The following is a 23396-nucleotide window of genomic DNA, read 5'->3' on the forward strand; positions in this document are numbered from 1 at the left end:
CTTTCCGCCCAGTTTTTTGTGATGGGTTATAAATAAAATGATGATGATGATGAATATAACTTAGGCTTTTTCGTAGGAAAAATTCTAACTTACTGAAAAAATGGAAATTGTCCTTTTCCAAACCATTTTGAACATATTTTCAACCAAAAAACCATGTAAACCAAATTTTACATGGTCCCTTGCGTCCCTGCAAGGGAGGAAACTTGCAGAAGTGACGTTTCATGTTATCATCAACTACTTGCTGGTAGAACATAACAACGAATACAAATTTGCCCACGATTTGTCGCTCTTACTCGCTCATCTTCTTCATGGCAATGTCCCCACCAAGCAATTCTCCAAAATCACTTTCGATCTACTAAGTTCACAGTGCTCTGATATTAAAATTGACTATTAACTCTGTTAAGTCAAAAATACTTAGACTGAACCCGCTAAAGAGAGACTTCGTCCCCCCTGAAGTTCCTTACCCTGTTTTGAGTGAGGTGAAAATACTAGGTGTCATTTTCTCACATGATTGCATCTTTACTACCCATATTAATAGTTTGACCTGTAAAGCTAACGTATCTCTGCAAACCCTTTCAAAAATGCGTCGGTTTGGGTGCAACGCCTACATTCTTCTTCGGGCATACCTGTGCTACGTACGACCCATACTTGAATACACTTGTCCCGTCTGGGGCCCGTCTGTGTTAAGAACCGCCTGTCTAATGCAGGAACTGGAGTCTGTTCAAAATGGAGCTGCAAGGATTATCCTGAGCAATTGAGACATTTCCTATCACGATGCCCTAGCAACCCTTGAACTCAAAAGTTTACAACTCCGTTTAGGTGACCTTATCCTGAGGTTTGGCAAAATGCTGCTGTCTAACCCTGCTCACTGTGACATTTTACCCCCAGAAGCCCTGACAGTAGGCCGTACGAGACAGAAGCTAAGACCTGTGCCTTTGTGTGCTCGGACAAACCGCTAACAGAACTCTTTTATCCCTTTTTTTACGTCATTATTTAATAGTGCATAATAATACGTTTTGTATTTCAACATCAGATTAGCCATTTGAGGTACTTGTGTTTTGTTTTTTAATTTTGTTTCTTATAGGATCCAACTAAAGAATTATTATGTATCTGTTTTTTTGGAACCGTCTGTACCTAATCGTTTTTCCCACGAACTATAGCAAGTTTTTCTTCCCTATACCTGTAATGAATGTATACGGACCTCTCAGCTTTCACTAGGGTGCGAGAGAGAAAACTCGAAATGGCCAATAACGAAAAAAGAAGGAAAGAAATATCTTAGTTGAAAAAAAACTAAAATAAAATGACTGGCCTAAACGCATTTTGGTATTTAACTGCGTTATTAGTTTAGTAACAAAATATATGTGTAAGCTTAAAATCGTATCGCCAAACCTAAGCTGTAAAAATGTTTAAAGATGTTACTGCCGGTATTCTTTTTTTTGGACTTCAAACGGAAAGTAGAGGGTTTAATCAGCCGTATCAAGGAAATTGATAAGGAAGGGGGATTAATACCCGCCCTTGGAAACCAGAAGACATCAAGAAAATGTATAAAAAGGTATAAGAAAAAGTTCCATTTAAACCTTGGTGAAAACAAAGCTATTGGTAGCACTTACTCTCGCCCTCCTCCATCCAATTTTGGAATTTCTTGGTAGTGTTCATGAGTGGTATTATTTGCTGAAAGTATTCCACATGATAACTATATAATTTGGGGTTAAATTGCTGCTTTTTACTACTTTCTATGGAAAGTAGGGTTCGGGCTTGTTAAAGAGGAAGTAGAATCAAAGGTTTTCAATAACTCCAATATTTCCATTTCAGGCTGTCATAACTTCCAATGGACAACTCACGGATAATTTCAAGTATATTCAGGATCTAAGACAAGAGAAGTAAGGAGGTTTTATCGCAATCATTTTCTTTGTTTTGTGTTAATCACCAAAGTGCCTATTTCTAGCTTTTATTTGTTCATGCGATGTGCCTTCTTCTCCCCCTCCCCCCTCTCTCTATCTCTTTCTCTTTTCCCCCCTCTTTCCTTCTCTGCATGATTGGGGAGATTTCTGGCAAGGTCCCGGGTCACTGTAGGACCAAATTGCTATTTCATTAAAATGATTTTTTCAAAACTTTGTCATTTACACTTCGCGCTTTTTAATTTATTTTATTAGAATCAATTTCTGACCTGATATAGTCAGCTTAATAAACAATTTGCTGTTTCTACATGAATTCATACGGATCAAGTCAAGGACCTGAGAAAGACGTTTTTTAAGAATAAACGAGGAATAAAAAAAAAAAAAAAAAACAAAAAAAAAAACAGGAAAACAGACATATAAGCAATGTTCGAATGTGTCTATTTTTCCTGTTTCTTTTATTTGTTTATTTTTATGAAGCCGATTTAACATAAATTATCTTGCAGATGTTAATGGAACACAGACAATTTGTGTTGTCCCCTTTGAGATTGCAAGGAATGAATTATTGAGTAACCTGTTGGGTCCAGCATATTAGGGTTAGATTAGTTTACAGCTGTAGGCTGTAGCCATAGTTTATGATAGGCCTACTGCTGTAGGCTTAACCGAAGGGCACTAATGGCACCAGGCTCATGATTTCTTTGTCCATCCATTCACCGAGCTACAATTATAATATTACTGTACTTGAGCTTTATCTTTGATGCTACTACTACTGCTAACAACTCACTGTAGCCAATTGTTGCCACTTGTTGCCAGCACAGCTATGCACGCACCTCCTCCATCCCAATCTATTCAAAGTCCCCCCTCTTTACTATCTCCCGACTTTCTTCATTCATTTAAGATACCTTTATACAAATTTGCGTAAAAAGAAAAAAAAAATCCTTTTCTCAAGGATTTTTAATCCATTTTGAACTTTTTTTCAGTCTAAAAAGAGAAAATTTAAACAAAATATCAAAAATTTAATTTTGGTTGATGGATAAAGCAGAATTTCAGCTATCGAATGACACCAAAATTGTTATCTTATGTTGAAACATTAATGCTCTTGGACTGCGGGAAAGTAGAATAACAAAAAGTTTCAATAGAATATAAGCGTTGAAAAATTGCTATGAAATTCAATTAGACCAATAAAAATATTTACTCATTAACATTAGTTTATTTTTTAAGTTCAAAATTGACTCTTTTTTGTGTCATTTCCCATGTTTTTGTTTTGCAGGAGAGCTAGTCGTCATAAAGTACCAGGACCTGGAATGGAAAAACAAGTTTTGGTTCTTGGTGCTGGATATGTTAGCGCACCCCTAGTAGAATACCTCTCTCGTTATAAAGATATCAATTTGGTAGTTGGTAAGTTTTGAGCTTCACCAGTTGTTCTCCTATTTAATGTTTTTATCTCGGTATTGTATGGGGTGAAATCAGAATGAGTCAACTAATCAAATGGCCAGCTTTTATGATTCAAAAATATCTTGAATGATCAGGAAAAGATGTAAGCATAACAGTTCAAAATAGGGATGAAACCTTTTAATCGACATTGAACAGATATAAAATTTTTGTAACTGGATATTTCGAACACAAATGGCCAATTCTAATGATTCAAAAATATCTTGAATGATCAGGTAAAGATGCAAGTATAACAGTTCAAAATGGGGATGAAACCTTTTAATCCACAGTGAACTGAACAGACATAAACAATTTTTAACTGGATATTTCGAATACATATACAGTGTTCATTATCAGCAGTAAAATCTTCGAAAAAGCAGTTATCTACGTAAAGATGTAAAGTTGATAACTCTAAGTCGGAGTTGTTTTTATGTCCTTTGTTGTGATTCATAAAACTGGCACCTAGACCAGAAATCAGAGGAGACGACATTACTGGGAGTTAAGAACATTTTCCTGCTTCTTCTTCTAAGGCTTCACTGGGCAAAGCAGGTTTTGAGTGCGAATGTGAGATTTTATCAATCATTAATCGCAGGCAAAGTACCGTATATAAAGGTACCCAGATCACGCCATCTGAATACCTTAAATTTGGCTGTCTAAAGTTGTCCTCCTGTCCGAACCTGTTGGATTCGAAAAAGAGGCAGAACAAAAAATACACCCGAAAACTAGCTACTTTAATGACCTCAAAGTTTCAACGCATTTCTGCAACCTGACCGGTAAGATGTGCGGGCAGCAGCACCAGTGAAGCCAGCCTGGTAGTTCGTCTTAGAAGCCTTAAGGGCCTCTGTAGGCACAGAAGGAACTAAAAGATAAAGTAAATTTATATTTTCACTTATTAGGCTTGTTATAGTTCATTTCATGCTTTCCTTGGCAAAATGGGACTCAAGATTTGATTCCAGCTGTCAGTATGTGATGGAATATTTCTTATTTTAACTTTTTTGGTATTCCAAAAACTGGATAGTTTAAAAGCTCAGATATTGTAAATTTCTACTTAGTTTTCTAATCTTTTCAGTAATACTAAACCAGTTCCAAGATTTAAGATTAAAGATTCTTTGGAATTGGCTAAAAATAAAGATGAATAACTTTTATGTAAGCTCGAAAATATTCTCTTTTTTCCAGAATTTAATAATTCTTTGGGATATTAATTATTTTTCTCTTCATTTGACATATTTTATTCATTATATTTTTTAGCCTGTTGTAAATTCTTTCTTTTATTTGTTGAAGTATATTTGTAATTAAATTTTTGTATTTTGTATAATAATTAAAGCGAAATAACTAAAGAGACTGCTTACAACTGTGACTACAACCACAGGTGACAGTAATCACTTACTCTTGTAACTATTTGCGACTGCAACTACTTGCAACAGTGATTGAGTTTTTCCAAGTTGTTTCAAGAAATTCTATCCATGTCGAAATATTGGTAGATACCGAGTTGTTGCTCGTTCTAGCACTAAGCCTCTTCATAGCCCTTATCCTCATCTTCTTTTCGAGGCTTTTTGGACTCGAGCCAAGTTGTCGCCTTTTTGATCTCTTCAGTAGGTAGTTTCTACTATGCATCTGTTTAGTAGAGAGTCATTCAATAAGTAACGAGGCAAATCACTGTAGCTCAGAAGCGATTTATTTAATTAATTCAAAATTTTTGCTATTTTTCACGTAGTACCCAGCAACATTTATGCACCTATCCTGTCATTGCTCTAATCTATGTATGTCTCTGAAATAAATTTTTTAGATTTTTCTCTAAGCCACTATTGCATCTGATTTTTAACTTCTTCGCTGAATCGAAAATGTTTTCCTTTTAGAGCCTCTTTAAGGGCTCGGAAAAGTAAGGTCTGGGTAGTATGGGTATTTGGAGAGATATCCGACTCCAGTTTTAAAACAGTTTCTTAGTTTAGCAGTGCCACATGTGGACACGCCTTGTGATGAAGAAAAATCACACCTTTAATCGAGAATCCACGACGTTTTGTTCAAATGGCACGCTTTAAGTCATGATTACAGTATTCTGGAATTCAATGGAGACTATCTATTGTGACTGTCCTGAACATTAACGAGCCAGTATCATGATACAACCAGTATCATGGTGATATGGTGACAAGAAAAGTTACTCTTTCCATTCGAGTGAAACATCGTGAACTCTAAAAGTATGATTTTCCTCTATGAAAATATGCACCCACGTGTGTCTCTGCTAAATCCAGAAACAACTCATAAAGCTGGGATGAAAGACCCTTCCAAATCACCCTTATTGTCCCGACCTTGTCCAGCAGACTTTCATTTGGTTGGACTCCTAAAAAAGTCTACCCAGGAAACCTATTCGATCCTATGATGAAGTTAAAAATGAGACACAAAAGTGGCTTCGAGATGAATTTGATGTCAGAGGCCTACCCAAATTTGAACAGTAGAACAAATTAAAGAAGAACGTAAATTAGAACAGTGTTATTATTGAATGGCTTGAGTCAAGGTTAAACAAGGTCTTTTAGGAATAATTTGACTGATATACTTTTAAGGTCAGCAGGTCGTGATCGATTTAGTAGCTCCTTAAAGGGAGTTTCCTAGGAGCCTAGGAACCTATTTGCCTAGGAGCTCCTAGGCGTCATTTTGCCTGTCAGAGTCTGTTAACAGCATTAAAACTTTGAAAAACAAATGGAATGATTTAAACAGTCGTCTCCTAATATTTGCGCTGGAATTTAGTGAACACTAGACTGAAAACATTTCTATTTGAAAGATTGCTGCTAGCTAGTAAGTATAGGTGTTTTACTTACCGACTTTCTTTCTAACGATTTAAATTGAAAATGCTACTGTTTAATTCCATAAATATACTGTTTATTCCTCTAAGTATTATTTTTATCACACTGCTCTTATGTTACAATGCTCGTTCTTGGATCATATTAAATTTTAAAACGAGTTATTTCAACTGAAAGTAAAGAGCAACATTGAAACTTAAAATGAACAAAAATTATAGTGTTAAAAAATATCTCCTATTCCGAGTCAATGTTTGAGATTCATTTTTAGATTTTTTTTTCATTATTTCTTTTGGGGGGGGGGGCGGGAGGGGCTTAAAATCTTTTGTTTAGCACTTACGATATAAAAAAATAAACTTTTTTGTTTGTCAGTAATAAAGACCTTTTCCCTACCCCTTATTGTAGTGCATTGGCGCTACTAACTTGTGCGTAGGAAAAAACACACTTAGTTCACCAAAAACTAATCTCAATCAATATTTTGCTGGATACTTTTTATATACTAAGTGCAATAGCTCTAGCTGATAATTCTCTTGTCGTTCAACTGACCTGTTTCATAGAAAGGCAGTGAATTAATTGAGCTTTAACGCTTTATGCAAATCGCTGAAGACAAATTTGATCAAACCATTTTAAGAACCCAATTAAGAACCTTTAAGAATAGTCATAACACGAATTTCATTCACTCTTTTACCAAAAATATAAAAATTGTGTATTACACACAGGGAAAAGTATTCGGCTTTTTCTTAGCAGGAACTAGTAAAGAACGAACTGCAATGTTATCACTCATATCTTAGCCACCCTTTAAAGTATATTTGATACAGCCTTGCAGATCTCTTAACTTTTTTTTTAGTAGCTTTATATATATATATATATATATAGTAGCTTTATATATATATAAGCTTTATATATATTATATATATATATATAGTAGCTTTATATATATATATGTATATATATATATATATATGTATATATATATATATATATATATATATATATATATATATATATATATATATATATATATATATATATATATATATATATATATTTTAGTAGCTTTCCTCACACCAATACTAGTTATTCTGCTAGCGACTATTTGTCTATATTTGTTTTGTTAATCCTGATCATTATGTTAATATACCTTGATCCTAAGCTGCTCAAGTTTGGTTTCTTTCAGGCATTTTTTATCTCTTTTATTTTTTATCACTTTTTATCTGTTATGAATTTTTTTTAAGTTTTTGACGTTTTTATCTTTTATGGCTATTTATCTTTTATCACTTTATCTTTTTTGACTTTTTCATCTATTTGGTTTTCTTGTATTCTAGGATGCTATCCTTTTTTTTTCGCTTTAGTGCTGTTGTCTTACAATGCATGCTTTGGTTGCGTGGCTCTGATACTTTTCTCGGTTTTAATCTGTTTAGCCTGATCTGTTGACACCATTTTGCTTATAAGTGTTTTTACTAATTAACGATATTACTAAATAACGACAGTGCCGTTGCAATGATGGAATTTGAAAGGATGATTTTGAAAGGGTTTATCGCCAAGCTGATACACTCTGTGTCACCATGAATTTAAATTAACGTCATGCTACCCTATACCTGGAAATGGGATTTGCTGTGTTTGTGGCACTTCTTTCCTTATCAGGACAATATTTATTAGCTCACAATCATCGTCGGCAATAAGGGGTTCGCAACTTCTGGTAGGTGGTGTACCTATTATTTGTTTCCAGTGTATTTGACGGTAAGACCAATTTGGGTCCAGTGGTAAGATATGTAGGATATGTAAGATATGTCTATTTTTCAGCCTCGGCCATTCAAGCGGAAGCGGATTCGATAGCCAGACAGTTCGATAGTGTGGAACCTGTTCTTTTGGATATCATTCATCGCCCAGATCTGCTCAAGGATCTAGTCAAAAATTCAGACGTTGTCGTGTCTTTATTGCCATATTCTCTTCACCCTCAGGTATTTTTTTTAAATAATGTTTTTCAGTTTATTTTTTCCATGTCTTAGAAAGCTTTCGTTTATTGTGCGTAAATTAAATAAAAAAAACAAGTTTTTTAACTGAAAGTAAGGAGCGACATTAAAACTTAAAACGACCAGAAATTACTTCGTATATGAAAGAGGCTGCTTCCTCATCAACGCCCCGCTCTTTACGCTAAAGTTTGACCCTTTCTTTCAATTCTTCTTTTTAAAACAGTAAAAAACTTTAGCGTAAAGAGCGGGGCGTTGATGAGGAAGCAGCCTCTTTCATATACGAAGTAATTTCTGGTCGTTTTAAGTTTTAATGTCGCTCCTTACTTTCAGTTAAAAAAACTTGTTTTTTTTTACTTAATTTCTGGACGTTTTTGAATCAATGCATGTTTTGATTTTGGCTCTACGCAGAGGAATAATTAAAACAAAATTTGCATTTTTTTTTTGGCTAAATGGCTTTCTCATAATTTTGATCGAATGATTTTGAGAAAAAAAGAGCGGGGGAGGAAGCCTAGTTGCCCTCCGATTTTTTGGTTAATTAAAAAGGCAACTAGAATTTTTAATTTTTTACGAATATTTTTATTAGTAAAAGATTTACGTAACTTATAAATTAGCTTACGTAAAGAACTTTTGTATTCTCATATTTTTATTACATATATGAGGGGGTTCCCCCCTTGTCAGATCCTCGCTCTTTACACTAAAGCTTAAATTTTGTCCCAATTCATTAAGAATGACCCCAGTATCACAAAAGCCGTAAAATAAATAGTTGAAATTACTAAAAATACTTTAGCGTAAAGAGCGAGGTATTAGGAGGAGGTGAGCCCCTCAAATGGGTAATAATTTCTGTTTGTTTTAAGTTTTAATGCTGCTCCTTACTTCCAGCTGAAAGAACTTTTTCATATTTATTTTTTCATTTTTTTTTTTAAATAATGCTAGTAAATCCTGCGCTCCCTTCATGGAGATTTTCTTCCCCCATGACAAACTATCGATGGAAAGTTCCCCCAGCATATCCCCCTCTTCTCAACCCCTCCCCCAACCAAAAAAATCCTCCTGAAAACGCCTGTACACTTCCCAATAACCATCACTATATGTAAGCACTGGTCAAAGTTTGTAACTTGTTGCCCCTCCCACGGGGACTGTGGGGCAGTAAGTCGTCCCGAAAGACATAGTTATAAGGTTTTTCGACTACGTTGAATAAAATGGCTATCTCAGAATTTTGATCTGTTGACTTTGGTAAAATAATTAGCGTGGGAGGGGGCCTAGGTGCCCTCCAATTTTTTTTTTGTCACTTAAAAAGGGCACTAGAACTTTTCATTTCCGTTAGAATGAGCCCTCTTGCAACATTCTAGGACAACTGGGTCGATACGATCACCCCTGGGAAAAAGAAAAAAAAAACAGCAAAAAAACAAATAAACACGCATCCGTGATCTGCCTTCTGGCAAAAAATACAAAATTCCACATTTTTGTAGATAGGAGCTTGAAACTTCTACAGTAGGGTTCTCTGATACGCTGAATCTGATGGTGTGATTCTCGTCAAGATTCTATGACTTCTAGGGGGCGTTTCCCCCTATTTTCTAAAATAACGCAAATTTTCTCAGGCTCGTAACTTTTGATGGGTAATACTAAACTTGATGAAACTTATATATTTAAAATCAGCATTAAAATGCGATTCTTTTGATGTATGTATTGGTATCAAAATTCTATTTTTTAGAGTTTTGGTTACTATTGAGCCGGGTCGCTCCTTACTACAGTTCGTTACCACGAACTGTTTGATACAAATAATGAAGCACGTGAAGAGAATCTAATAATAATAAACAATATAATTATATTGGAAGAATGCACGCAAATACAACTAAATATTAATGCAACAAAGATAAATTGACACTTTGTTTTTCAGAACTGAACCCAGTATCCTTTCTGGGTAAAGCTACTGTAAAAATACAGTTGATATATATATATATATATATATATATATATATATATATATATATATATATATATATATATATATATATATATATATATATATATATATATATATATATATATATATATATATATACATATATATATATATATATATATATATATATATATATATATATATATATATATATATATATATATATATATATTCGTTTCTCTACACAGTTCGTTTCTCTACGGTTACCGGTATTATTTTACCAATATATTAGTGCTGGTAAAAATTACTACTTAGTAATAAGCTCTTACATTGTGAAAATTTTTCAGAACAAACAGCATCCTCTGGAAGATGGTTCCAATGGTTACACACTCTAGGTTGGTTCAAAGCGATCCTCCTTACGCTTGTGGAGGATGTAACTTGTAAGGGTTTTCCATAGTAGCTCTGTAATGCGAAAATCTAAAGATCGCACAGGTGACGTTATTACTTCGATATATGATTCTGAATCTTTCTGTCATTAGCGCTCAGCCTACGAATTTAAAACTTTGAAGATGTAAATTAGGTGATCGTGGACTATAAGGTAGCTTTTTTGTTACGAAACTAGCCTTGTCAAGCCTTGTCTCCACTAGCTGCTTGTCAGAATGGTTTAAAACACTCCGTACTCTGGGATAAAATTCAACATTAGTTCTTATTGATATGTTATATAATATTAAAACAGTCTGATTTTAAAGAGAAAATGCACAGTTTACTTTAATTTAACTTTAAGTAAATTTAATTAAGTAAGTTTAGTGTAAGTTTAGTTTAGTTTAAGTTTAATTCAAAGTATTAAAATTTTGTATTAATATAAAATTCTATGCGATGTAGAATCACGTTTAAGAATGTTGCAATGAGAGTTCGTACTTTTTGATATGTGTGCTCGATGTCGATCAAATTGTGAAAGTCAACACCGAGATATCTCACTTTTTCAATTGTAGCAATTGCTCTTGAATAAATATTATTCTTGTAATTTGGCGCACTTGTTCGTATACAGTGGGTAATATAGCATTATTTTCAATGCTCACGAATGTTGAACTGAAATGACTTCACTCAGTGCATCGACATCCTGCTTTACCAGTTAGCGACGTGCACGATTGGCCGTCTTTCTATGTAATTAGACATCATCTACAAAAAGTATTCAAACTTTAGTGGCTGCCACATCACCTGAATATAATGATTTTTCCTTATCTTGTGAAGTAAATACTTGTCCTTTAGCCTAACTCTAGCCTGTTTTGGCCTAATTATCCTAATGTTTGGTAAATATTTTGTTGCCGACATAAATAGAAGTGCCATCAAATATCTGGTGTTTCCCTGAATACTACTAATAAAGAATTGTTTGATTTAAAACTTATTAAAAAAAATTGGATATAATTTAAGGAATGCTTGCAATGGAATCAAACCTGGATCTTATGAAAGGTAGAAAAAGAGATATTCGCTAACTCGGAAGTTCGCTATGCTAGATGAATAATCTTTCAGAATCGGATCTACATACCAAGTTATGACACTGAAAAGTATTTTCAAATTCTTTTTATGGTTTTGATATGGGCTAGCAACAGCAACACTTAAGACTGGAGTGATTTAGAAATATTATATCTGACTTTGCATCCACTTGAACCTCAGCTGTGTTTGTGCAAAGTACTCTTAAATGTTTTTGAAACAAAACACTTACTTGGCAGCCAGTTAAAGATATGTGGTTCATCGGCTCGTAAAATTTGTGAGTTTTTGCTAGAGGGGATACGGTAGTACCTTTGTGGAAACTTTCCCTCTGTGGCGAAATCTAGCCGGAACACACAAAAAAAGTGATGTAATATGTACAGGTTTCAAACGCCCCATCTTTGAAGGTGACCGGACTAAAACAACTTATTCTGACGCGAAACCGAATTTTTTTTGCATCCCCAAATACATAGAAGAAAAATTATAAGCACAACCTTTAATATTGTGAAACTACGCCGTTGTAGTGCGTTTTTATTCGTAATCACATGAAGGGAAATTTCTCCTCCTCTAAATTATTGGAGATATAAGAAATATTAAAAATTATCTTTATTAGCCTAAATTATATATCAGGAACCTACAGCAGATACAACAACCAGGAAAAATTGTAAGTACCTCGTAGACCAAGATGACCATGGTCTAACAGCCGAAGGGTGCTTTCAAGCCTCAGTATTGTCTCTGACTTTTAATCCAAATTCTTTCAAACAATGTTTATATTCAAACTTAAATTGGAGCACTCCAGGTCAAAGCAGAAACATGGGTAGTCTTCTTAAAATGGTCCTTCAGGTCAAGTTTAGGTCCTTCAGGTCATATTAGGGCCTTATTGAGACCTTAAGTAAAAGAGAAGCTGGCTCTTGACTGCATTTGAAAGGAAGGAGAAAAACGAGATTTAAAGGGTGCATTAAGACGAGTTAAGGTCTGATACATGTATTTGCAGTCAAGAGCCATTTGCAAAGTTGTTGAAGCTGTAAAGTCTCGAAAGTACCAAGGACGTTGAAAATTAAATCTAATAGTTTGAATTGGTTAAAGCACCAAAGAAAGTAAAAAGGAAGTTCTGTGGTGGTGCAGTGGGTTTGATTTCAGCTTGGTAATATACATAACTCGTTGGTAATATATTGGTAATATTTGTATACGGTAATACTGGTAATATGGTAATACTTGTAATAGTATATTGTATATGGTAATGTATTAGTAAAATTACATTAATAGTAAATGCTAATAGTATATTGGCAATGTGGTAATACTTGGTAATTATTGGTAATATAATATACAACCCAGAGTTCGAATGCAGCTGTAGCAACACACTGTAGGGGCGACGCTAGTATCATAGTACCCAAGGTAGATGACTTCGAAGACCACACTGTCTTTACATGACGAAAGTATTACAGTTCAAAATATGGGATAAAACCTTTTAATTGACAGTGAACAGATTTAAAATTTTTTAACTGGATATTTCTAACACATATACAGTGTTCATCATCAGCAGTAAAACTCTTAATTTTACTGCTGATGATGAACACTGTATGTGTATTCGAAATATCCAGTTAAAAATTTATATATCTGTTCACTGTCGATTAAAAGGTTTCATCCCTATTTTGAACTGTTATACTTTCGTCATAGTACTCAAGGAGCGTTGTTCATGTGATGCAACTGCTACAATTAGGAGTCAAAATGAAATTTAATTCTTCCCACTGGCTAAATGAAAATTGCCACAACCAAAGACGTTTTAAAAATTTTGAAAACCCCGTAACTCAATTTTCAATGCAAAAGACGTTCGATGCTTGTAAGTAGTTTTGCCACTTAGCGGGTGCTAAGTTTAAGAACAAAGAACGTGTGTGAAATCCTGCGCAAAATGAACGAAAAATGAACGAAAATGAACGAAAAATGAACGAAAATGAACGAAAAAATGTGTCATCATGGAGCTCTAGAAAATGTTACTTTCCTGATTGCTGTGACAAAAGACAAGCGCTGCTACTAATTAGCTGTTAAAAGAGTATAAAAAGAAAAAAAAGATAAACGTAAGAGTACAACCATAACATCTTGTTATCAGATTGAAATCAAAATAAAATGTATGTTTTATTGAATAGCTAAAACCTAAGCTATACATTTATGTGCTATTGTTAAACTTATTCAAGATTAATGTTCCAATCATTTTATTTACTTTCCTAGCAAAATATCTTTAGAAAGACAAGTTATCCTATTTTATGATATTTGCCCCTTAAATGTATCTATAGAATGCTTATTCTCTTTTGATCCTGTAAATATCTCTTTTATTGCCTAGTTTTATTTTGTAAAGCACAAATATAAAAATCGATTTTTTTTTACGTTAGGATGAAAATCTCTCAGACTTAATGCCTTTGTATGTCATAGACTAATAGCATATATCAAAAGGTAATTGTAAACCTCGGTGGTATTTACCTAGTTTGAAAGAAGCGTACTGGGTGTTTGAATTTTTATGGACAAAAAAAAAATAGTCAAATTTTCCTAGTTAGTTTGTGTTTATTTTCTTTTTTTTCGCGTTCCAGTGCGGCAACAATGGTGAAACTTACACAAAAACAAAATTTATTATTAACCAACAGAAAAAAGTCATAAAATTCTGGTTCTTATGTATGGATAGGTGTGAGACGGAGGCAGGGAAGGCAAAAAATGTTTTCATTTTTATAAGTGTAAAATTACAATCATATATATCTTCAGAAATTTAGGAAAGTTTGGGAATTCAATTTTTAATCGAAAAGACTTCCATATGCAATTGTGCAGTTTTGGTCGTAGCGCATGCCAAATTACAAATAATGATTCGATGAAAAATCAGCGAAAAATAGCTAAAAAAAATATATAGCACCAAATAGATTAAGATGGTGTAGCTTTCATCTGAAAGCGAAGATTTCTTAGGGATTTAACAAATCGTTAACTTGAATTTTTAAAGACAGAAAGGTTTGCCAAATTTAGCCCATTAGTTTTGTTCATTTCTTTTGTGATAGAAAATAAGGTAATACCCGAAAAATTTATTTGCCCCAGGAAACCACCCCAATGGAAACCCCAGGAAACTGTCCCAACGGAAACCCCCCAGGAAACTGCCTTACCAACGTACTTAGTCAAAGAAAGAAGGCTTTTTGCCAAGATTTTTGAGGGAGAAGATTCAAAGTTAAAGAATCTGACAAGCAGGGGCGTAATTATCTATGAAGCAGAAGGGCAACTGACCCTCCCAGACCCAAGGTTGCCCCCCAGACCCCAGTTTGTCCCTCCTTTGTTGAAATTTCATTTCTTCAAAAATCTTATCAAAACTAAGATAAGCCTGAGTAGGCCTAATCCAAGCATCCACAGAAAAGGGTCAGTTTTATTTAGTATATCTTTACCTTTTTTGTTACTGTATGGCTCATTTTTCAGTTTTCACTGTCATTTTCACTTGATCTGGGGAAATTGGCTCCATCTAATCCCCCCCCCCACCCCCAACCGACACCAGGATTTTGACGAAATTACCCCAAAGGCTTTAGGCTTAAGACCCAATGTTTAAAGGCTTAAGGGTTGGAGTCGGGTACTTTATAACACTCGTGTACCCTGATTGGTGCTGTTGATCCAACTTTTTAAGTGAGTGAAAAGTCCTCCAACTAGACCTTTACTGACAGAAGTTAGGACTATAACCAAGTTTAAAAAATAATTCGTTTAACCTAGTGCCAAAGCTATAGACCCATGAAAGTAAAAGCTTATTTTTTGTTTTATCTACAGGCATGTTCGGTATTGTCAGAAGTAATTTAAGAAAATTCGATTTCACATTGGTATAAAAAGGTCAATGTTGCTGAAGTCAAACTCATAGAACTTGGAAGGTTTCTTTTCTTTTTATTTTATTGGACCGAGCGTCAGGTGTCATTTAATTTTCCTTTTATTTTCCTTTTTATTTCAACTGTTTTTCTAAAATACAAAAAAACTACAAGTAATCGAGATTCCAACGCTAAATTTATAAAATCCTGAGCATAAAAAAATCTTATTGTTAAATGATTTTAGGACACGCTCCAAAATAAGTATAGGTTAAATGCTGAAAAACATGCGTCTTTCATTGTTTAATCAAAAATTAAACGAACAGACAAGGCTGTTATTCAAAAAGCTGAACAAAGTTTAGGAACTTGAACAATTAGGACAAGAATTGAGTAGACCAAAGGGTTAGGTGTAGACAAAAGAACGAAAGGGTCCTTTGGATCATAGGGGGGGGGATCAATATCAAGGAATGTGTAACTATGTTAATTAAATATTTGTAATACCCTGATTTCGAAGTTTGCAACATAACCCCATGATATACTGAATAAGCGTATACCCGAGGTTATCAGGAGTTTTAGACTTAGTTGGAGAGATTAAAGATATGCTACTCGATGTAAGTGGAACGAAAAATAAGCAAAGACCAGGATTATTTTGATAACAAGACTTTGAGAAAAGAAATAATAACAACTTTAAAATATAGATATAGTTTCATAAACAAAGAGCTAGAACATGGACTCATATCAAACAGTTTTATCTACATTAGTAGCATGAGTTTCATAAATTAGAATAAACTTACCTAAAAATAATTTGTTTCCATTTTGTTCTTATTATGTTTTGAATTTAACTATAAGAATGATTTAATTAATGAAGGATCATTTTTTTATGGAAATTTGTTTCTTACTTCAAATGAATTGCGGCACTGTTTAAGCCAAATTCAAAGAATTCGAAAAGGAAACATATTTTTGTTTCTTTATTTAGTTAAAAGTATCTCTGTGGGTTTTTCTTCTTTTTGTCTGACAAAATTTGTTAAGCGAACTTCAGACAATTCTTAATTAAGCTAGTTTTGCAAACAGCATTTCCATTTTAAAATTTTAGTAATGTTTACAAAATTTTGTATAATTATCTGAAGAAAAAAAGCGGAGGAGGATAGGTTAGGTTCAGTTATTCTAACCGGGGATTGATCATAACTACTACTGATAACAACTCACTGCATCACCAAGCCGCCAAAGGCCAGCACGCTCCTCCATCTAAATCCATTTAAAGTCTCCCTCTTTACATTCTGTCAAGAAGTTCCCATTTTCCCCTAATCTTTCCTTGCGAAATCCTTCCCCTCCCCTTCGGTGGTGACCTGCTTTTCGTTTGGCTCTAGGCAGTTTATCCGAGTCAGATAACTCATAAAATATTGCTTTACTAAGAAATTTTTATTTTTTCTTTGATACCCCTGTTTTGTTGGGGGGGGGGCAAAGCTTTAAATTTGGCTTTTATTTTTCTGTAGTTTGAACTGCCTTTTATTGAATATGTATCCTGGGAAGTTTCTTTGATTTTTCTGTAATGACGATTAAACAAGACAGAAAACAGAGATTTTTATTTTATGTATTTTTCTAAGACTTACACGACTTATGTTTTATGAAGCGCTAACTGAGAAAAAAAAAGAATTGTAAGATCTTTGAAATATCTATAAGATCCTTAAATAAAAAGAATATAAGGCTATAACAAAATTCATCAAAAGCTAAAAAGACTCCTAAACAAAACAGTAACAAACAGTTTGACAGATTGACTGAGGCCAAAAATTTGTAAAAGTTTTTTTTTTGTTATAAGGGGACGTAATAAAACTGATTTAATCTCTGTGTTTTATACAGTACGAGTCTCTGCTGTAGGGAAAGATTTTAAGCTAGTCTCGAGACAAAACATTTGGTGCCGTATTGCCCTTACTGGTAAAATCCAAAGAGACTGTAGGCTTTTTCGTTCGTCACCATTTTTCTGCTTATAGCTTATCTTAAATCCTAATTTCCTAATCAACTAAAATCCTAATGTCAGTAGTAAGTGCCTAATCTCTTCTTTACCTAGTTTGTCAATAAAAAACATTGACTTATTAATTTGTTAATCCAGTACCGTTTTAAGGGTGAATCAATAGAGGACTTTATTTTTGCTCTCAAGTCTTAATGCCAGGAGACTGATCTTCGCTCGGTCTCCGATTTACGCAATGTTAAATGTAAAAACGGCGTCCGGCATGTTGCCCCTACGGTAAAGGAAACAAAAACAAGGTATTTTCTTTTAGGTAAAGCACCCCGGGAAAAGTTATTTGTGGAGTAGTTAACTAAGTTTACTTTTTAATTCAACTTAGTAATGTTACAGGTTTATGTTACTTGTAGTTTCTAATTCCTTAAAACGTTAGAATACATTAGACAACAAATAAAGTTATTTTTAGCAATTGTCATGTGTCTTTTCTCTGTAGTTAAAACGTACCTTTTGGGAGTCTGGTAATACGAGGCCTAGTTCTGTGGTCCAAATAAGTAAGCTCTGCAGTTCTGTGGTCTCATTGGCTTACTGAAAGGTATTTGCCAACTAGCAAAATATTGTTCTAATGCTGCTGAAATAGTTGGTTTCGAAGTTTGAAATAGGGGCCAGTTTTCATCCAGTTTCTTGTTTCCTTAGAGCTAAACAATTTAACAACCGAAAACTAAGTCAATTTCATCAATTTTTTTTTATTTTAATTATTAATTGACGTCATTAATTTTTTTAAAGGTAGCTGAGGAATGTATTCAGTCTGGTACAAATTTAGTAACTGCATCTTACTGCTCACCTGCTATGATGGCCTTGGATGAGGCGTAAGTATGAATCCAAAGCTTTTCTTATTAGTCAGGAATTATCCTGTGAAACCCTTTTTTTCTAGTCAACTAAAAAAAAACCAACAATGTTTTCATTTTTCAAACCAAACCTAACAGTCTCACAACGACTGAATTTAGGAAGCTACTAAAAATATTTAAATATTTATAAAAACTAAGAAAATCCGCCTTTCTCTTCAATTTCTGTAAAAGTCTGTTTTGGTATTATCTTACAGAATATGGTATATATTCAATTTTTGTCCTGGTGGGAAAGGATATAATCCCATTAGAGTATCTGTGGTAGGGGAAAGGATGAATGGAAGTAAGAATTTTGAAAGCGCTTAGGTGTTACAAATAACTATTATATCAAATGTAATAATATATTTTCATCATTCATCATTTTAATCATTTCATCATTTTCAGTTATTCATTAGTTAAATGTAATGATAAATATCAAATTTAATGATTCATTTTCTGTTTGCTTCTGTGACAGCTTAATAGAACCTTTTTATTTTCTTTCAATTCCTCTTTACTTTTATTTTTATTTTTGTACAAAACAAACTCGAGCTGCTGCTTCTCCGTACTTGAAATATATATGTGAAGCTGTTAATGCGTTTGAAAGAAAAAAATTTAGAATAATTTTTTTTCAAAAACAGTAAATAAAAATTATTAAATTTTTTATTAGATATTTAATTTCTAATTAAATTATTTAGCTGTTAAATTATTAAATTAAAATTATTAGTCTCAGACTTGAACTTGTGGAACTCCTTGCTTTTATCGAAAAGTCCGTGGAAATGCACAAAAGCAAGGTTAGGGGCAAGGTTATGTTTGGTTAGGGGCACTGTCCCCTAACCAAATTATTAATACCAATAATTAATATACCATTATTGGTAAATTAATGTATGTATAATATATCAATGATTTTAATGATTTGTCATGTCTTAATGATTTTTTAAGAAGTGATTCCTAGAAATCTAAAAGACATACATAATTTTCTAGTTTGGGGCTCAAATCTCTTCTCTTTCCATGACTCCAATGAGGTTTGTTTTAGTGTTTTTAGCATAGATCAAAGAGTATGAGTAAGTTTTAAGAGTGAAAACTTGTGCTAATGTTGATAACAAAACAACTGTCAATGCCATCTAGCGTTTGGTCGACAATTGGTCTTTTTTCAACCTCTGTATTCATTTTCTATCAGGAACTGAGCACAGAGACTTATTTCTTCCCTAATTTTACCAATTACACTAACTAAATTGATTATTTTTATTATTGCATTGAGTAAGTTGTTAAGTGTCGTCAAACGTTAGATGATGATAATTGTTTTTGTCGACACTAGTGCCAGTTTCAGCGCTTATAAGGTACCCATACTCTTTGACATAGATACTATGAACAAGGAATAAAACGAAACGGTCTCAACTCTGGAAGTACAGTCCCTTTTGATCATCAAAATTTGACAGACTGTCAAATTAAAAGGAAACTGAATGATAGAATTATTAGTAAAAGAAGATAATTAGCAAACGTACTTTTTATCATTACAAATTTATGGTAGTTATTACCAGTAAAAGTTTAAAATCTGTCTTTCCTTAGATAAATAAAATTTTAAGATATTCCAGTGAAAAAAAGAGTAATATTAAAGTTGAAACGAGCAAAAATAAATGAAAATATGGTGGCACTATGGTGGCACCCTCATTAGTGTATGTACTCACTCTTGTGAATTTAACAAACTCTAGTTGTTCGTTTTTGGTGAGACATGGAAGTCAACTATCGTATTAGTCTTATTATCACGCAATCGCATCTTTTACCGTGCAGACTATTACCGCTAAAGTAACTTCGAATGCTAAAGAAGGTTTTCTAAGAGTTTCATTAATCGTTATTCATCGTAAATGTTTCTTTTTCTTAATGATTTGATGCGAAATAATAGTCGGGTCTGTTGGATGATTGGCAAAAAATAATACAAAAAGCTTCAGGTATCCCCTATCTTTGTTTTGTAATTGTTTTCAGAGCTGAGAGTTACCAATTGTTTCATATCGTATTCGTAGAAAATTGTTAGTGACTGCTGGTTAGCTACCGATCACTAATTGATATAAACTAATACTAATAAAATTATTGATCTTACTTGACTGGCTTGGAGAAGCACTGGAGTACTTAAACTCGCAGCACTAGTAAGGGCTAAACGATTATTAGTACTTATTTAAACGATTATTATTAGTACTTATTTAAGTACTCATTTTTTACACCGTGTCGTGTTTCCATAATATGTTAGAACTGGGTCTTTGTTATGTCACCACGGCAATTGCTAGCATAGCTGGGCTATTATCACATTTGGTATAAATTGCTTAGAAACCATTCTGCGCCCTTTTTAGTCTCCATTTTAATAACAAATCAAATCAAATTCTTTTCATCATTTCTTGCCACTTATAACTTTTTGCTGCAGTTTGAACCTATATTTTTTTCTGAATTGTATTGTTTTACCTACGCTGTATTCTTTTTTTCTTCTCACATTTCATGTGTCTATGAAGATGTGTCTAAGATTTTACTATTTTATCTTGTTTTAAGTATTGAGAACAAATAAAAAAATAGATTTTATTGCAATTTTTTACTCACAAATCATTTGATTTTATACTTTAGGGCCAAGCAAGCTGGAATTACTGTTGTCAATGAAGTCGGACTTGACCCAGGCATCGATCACTTATTAGCCATGGAATGTTTTGATGAAGTCAAGAGAGGTGGCGGGAAAATATTATCATTTATATCATATTGTGGAGGGCTTCCAGCACCTGAGAGTTCGGATAATCCCTTGAGATACAAATTTTCGTGGAGTCCAAAAGGAGTTCTAATGAATACCCTCGGTGGAGCAAAATATCTCCAGGACGGCCAGGTTAATTCTGTCTTCCACTTTTATTCTCTTTCTCTCTCTCTCTCTCTCTAAGTATTAAAATTTTCAGCAATTAATATGTCGTATAAAACCGTGTAATTCACAGTATTAAATAGATCTATTGTGAACATAAAACTTTGCACAACTGAACTTTACCTCTCGAAGATATTCGAGAACTTTACAACTGAACAACTTTGCACAACTGAACTTTACCTCTCGAAGATATTCGAGAACTTTACAACTGAACAACTTTGCACAACTGAACTTTACCTCTCGAAGATATTCGAGAACTTTACAACTGAACAACTTTGCACAACTGAACTTTACCTCTCGAAGATACCAAACTTCGCCATTTCAACTCTTCACTTCTTGAAGAAGTTTCCACTTCAGCAGTATATTCCTATGGTTCATTAGGACTTTAAGATTCAATTCATACATTGCAAATCTTAGAAAATATTTGAAAATCATTGCTTGTTTTTATTAAATAAGTTGAAACTTCTTAACTTTTGTACTGAAAACTTGGAATATGGAGGGTTGTTAACTAATTCTCAATAAATTGTTGTTGTTATGTTATTAGTGCATCTGAGCTATTTCACCTTTGCACACAGGACACACGACAAGTCAAAATCTCACAATATTCTTATAACTAAATAAATAATATTCTTATAACTAAATATATTTGTGACGGCGTAGTGGATAACGCTGAGGTTTCCAGTCTAAGATTTCTTGGTTCAATCCCACGTCTCGCAAGGAAATACTCCAAATAGAAGGTTTCTATAATTTTTTACGTTAAAAAATGACTATCGCATCGACATTTTGACTGACGAATTCAGACGGTTTGAACTGGATTTATTAGGAGTTTCAGAAACTCATATCCCAGGGGTAGGAAGCATGAAATTAGGTGACATAGAATTTGTTTACTCAGGAAGGAAGGATGGGGTACATAGACAGGGAGTAGGGCTCATGATGAATAAGGAAGCTGCTAAGTCTTGTTTAGGCTGGGAAGGTATTAATAATAGAATACTAATTGCTCATTTTATGACTAAAAAGTTTAGGGTATCAGTTATAGTAGTATATGCCCCCATTGAACCAACTGATGGAGATACTAGTGACTCAGATGAATTTTACTTACAGTTACAGGAGCAAATAGACAGGGTACCAGGTAGAAATATGGTGTTTTTGCTAGGAGATTTTAATGCCCAGGCTGGTAGAAATAGGGATAGATGGTATCCTAGCCTAGGTAATTTTGGTGTAGGAAAAGAAAACAGTAATGGCTATAGGCTTTTGCAATTTTGTAGGTATAACAACCTAGTTATAACCAATACGGTGTTTGGTCACAAAATGGCCCATAAGTTGACATGGTATTCACGTGATGGTAAGACAGCAAACCTTATTGATTATGTTATTGTAAACAGAAGACTAGCAGGATCAATACAAGATACTAGGGTGTATAGGAGTGCCGTTATTGATGTTAAAAGTAAAGATCACCATCTAGTAGTGTCTAAGGTTAATTTAAAGCTGAAATTTCGGAAGAGTAACTCCCTCCCGGAAAGTTATGATGTTGGTAGACTTCAGGATGAAAATTTGAGAAAAAAATTCCAGGAACAGTTGAGTACTAAACTTGAGGGTTTAAAATTTAACAATGTGGAAGATGGATGGAATAATTTCAGAAAAACAATTTGTGAAGTTGCTGATGGTGTCCTAGGGAAGAGTGCTAAGACAGCAACTAGGAATATTAGTGAAAAAGCTTTAGGTTTAATAGAGAGTAGAAGGGGTTTGTATAAGAATTATCTGAGCGATAGGTCGTATGAAAACAAAAGGAATGTAAAGAAAGTGGAGAAAGCATTAAAATATGAACTAAGGAGATGTGAAATGGAGGCGATGGATAAAATTGCTGAGGATCTGGAAGATGCGGCTAGACGGCATAATAGTAAAATATTATACTGGCATGTTAATAAATTGAAAGGGAGTAGCCGATCCGGACTAGTCCCAGTTAAAGATAGAAATGGGGTCACAATTAGTGATAAGGAAAAAGTTAAAGAAAGATGGGTGGAACATTTTGAAAATGTGCTAAACCGAGATACAGTTGCAGGAAAAGATATAGATGAAAATGAAAAAGTTTGTGATACCTTGGATGTGAAGGAAGATTTGTTTAGTGAGGAAGAATTAGCGACAGTACTAGAAGGATTAAAAAATAATAAGGCCCCAGGTGCTGATAGTATGATTAATGAGTTCCTTAAATATGGTGGCTCTGAGGTTAGGAATAAGCTACTGAAGATTATGAACATGATTTTTGAAAAAGGGGAAGTACCCAATGATTTTAGGAAAACCTTAATTAAACCACTGTATAAGAAAGGTGACAAGAGTGAATGTCGGAATTATCGAGGCATTAGTCTGGTCTCTGTAGGTAGCA

The 23396-nt window shown here is 33.7% G+C and overlaps 1 protein-coding gene across 1 annotated transcript in view; it reads left to right on the top strand.

Moving 5' to 3' along the window:
- The window catches only part of LOC136042118 (alpha-aminoadipic semialdehyde synthase, mitochondrial-like), a 102462-nt gene that overhangs the window by 66135 nt on the left and 12931 nt on the right, over positions 1-23396 (top strand). Inside the window, exons 9-13 of the mRNA XM_065727016.1 lie at positions 1813-1880; positions 3166-3293; positions 7922-8079; positions 18032-18114; positions 20737-20986. Of these exons, the coding sequence (XP_065583088.1) occupies positions 1813-1880; positions 3166-3293; positions 7922-8079; positions 18032-18114; positions 20737-20986 (687 nt within the window). The remainder of the gene's footprint in view (positions 1-1812; positions 1881-3165; positions 3294-7921; positions 8080-18031; positions 18115-20736; positions 20987-23396) is intronic.

The sequence above is a fragment of the Artemia franciscana genome, unplaced genomic scaffold (assembly GCF_032884065.1).
Source record: "Artemia franciscana unplaced genomic scaffold, ASM3288406v1 PGA_scaffold_67, whole genome shotgun sequence".
Classification (NCBI taxonomy): domain Eukaryota; kingdom Metazoa; phylum Arthropoda; class Branchiopoda; order Anostraca; family Artemiidae; genus Artemia; species Artemia franciscana.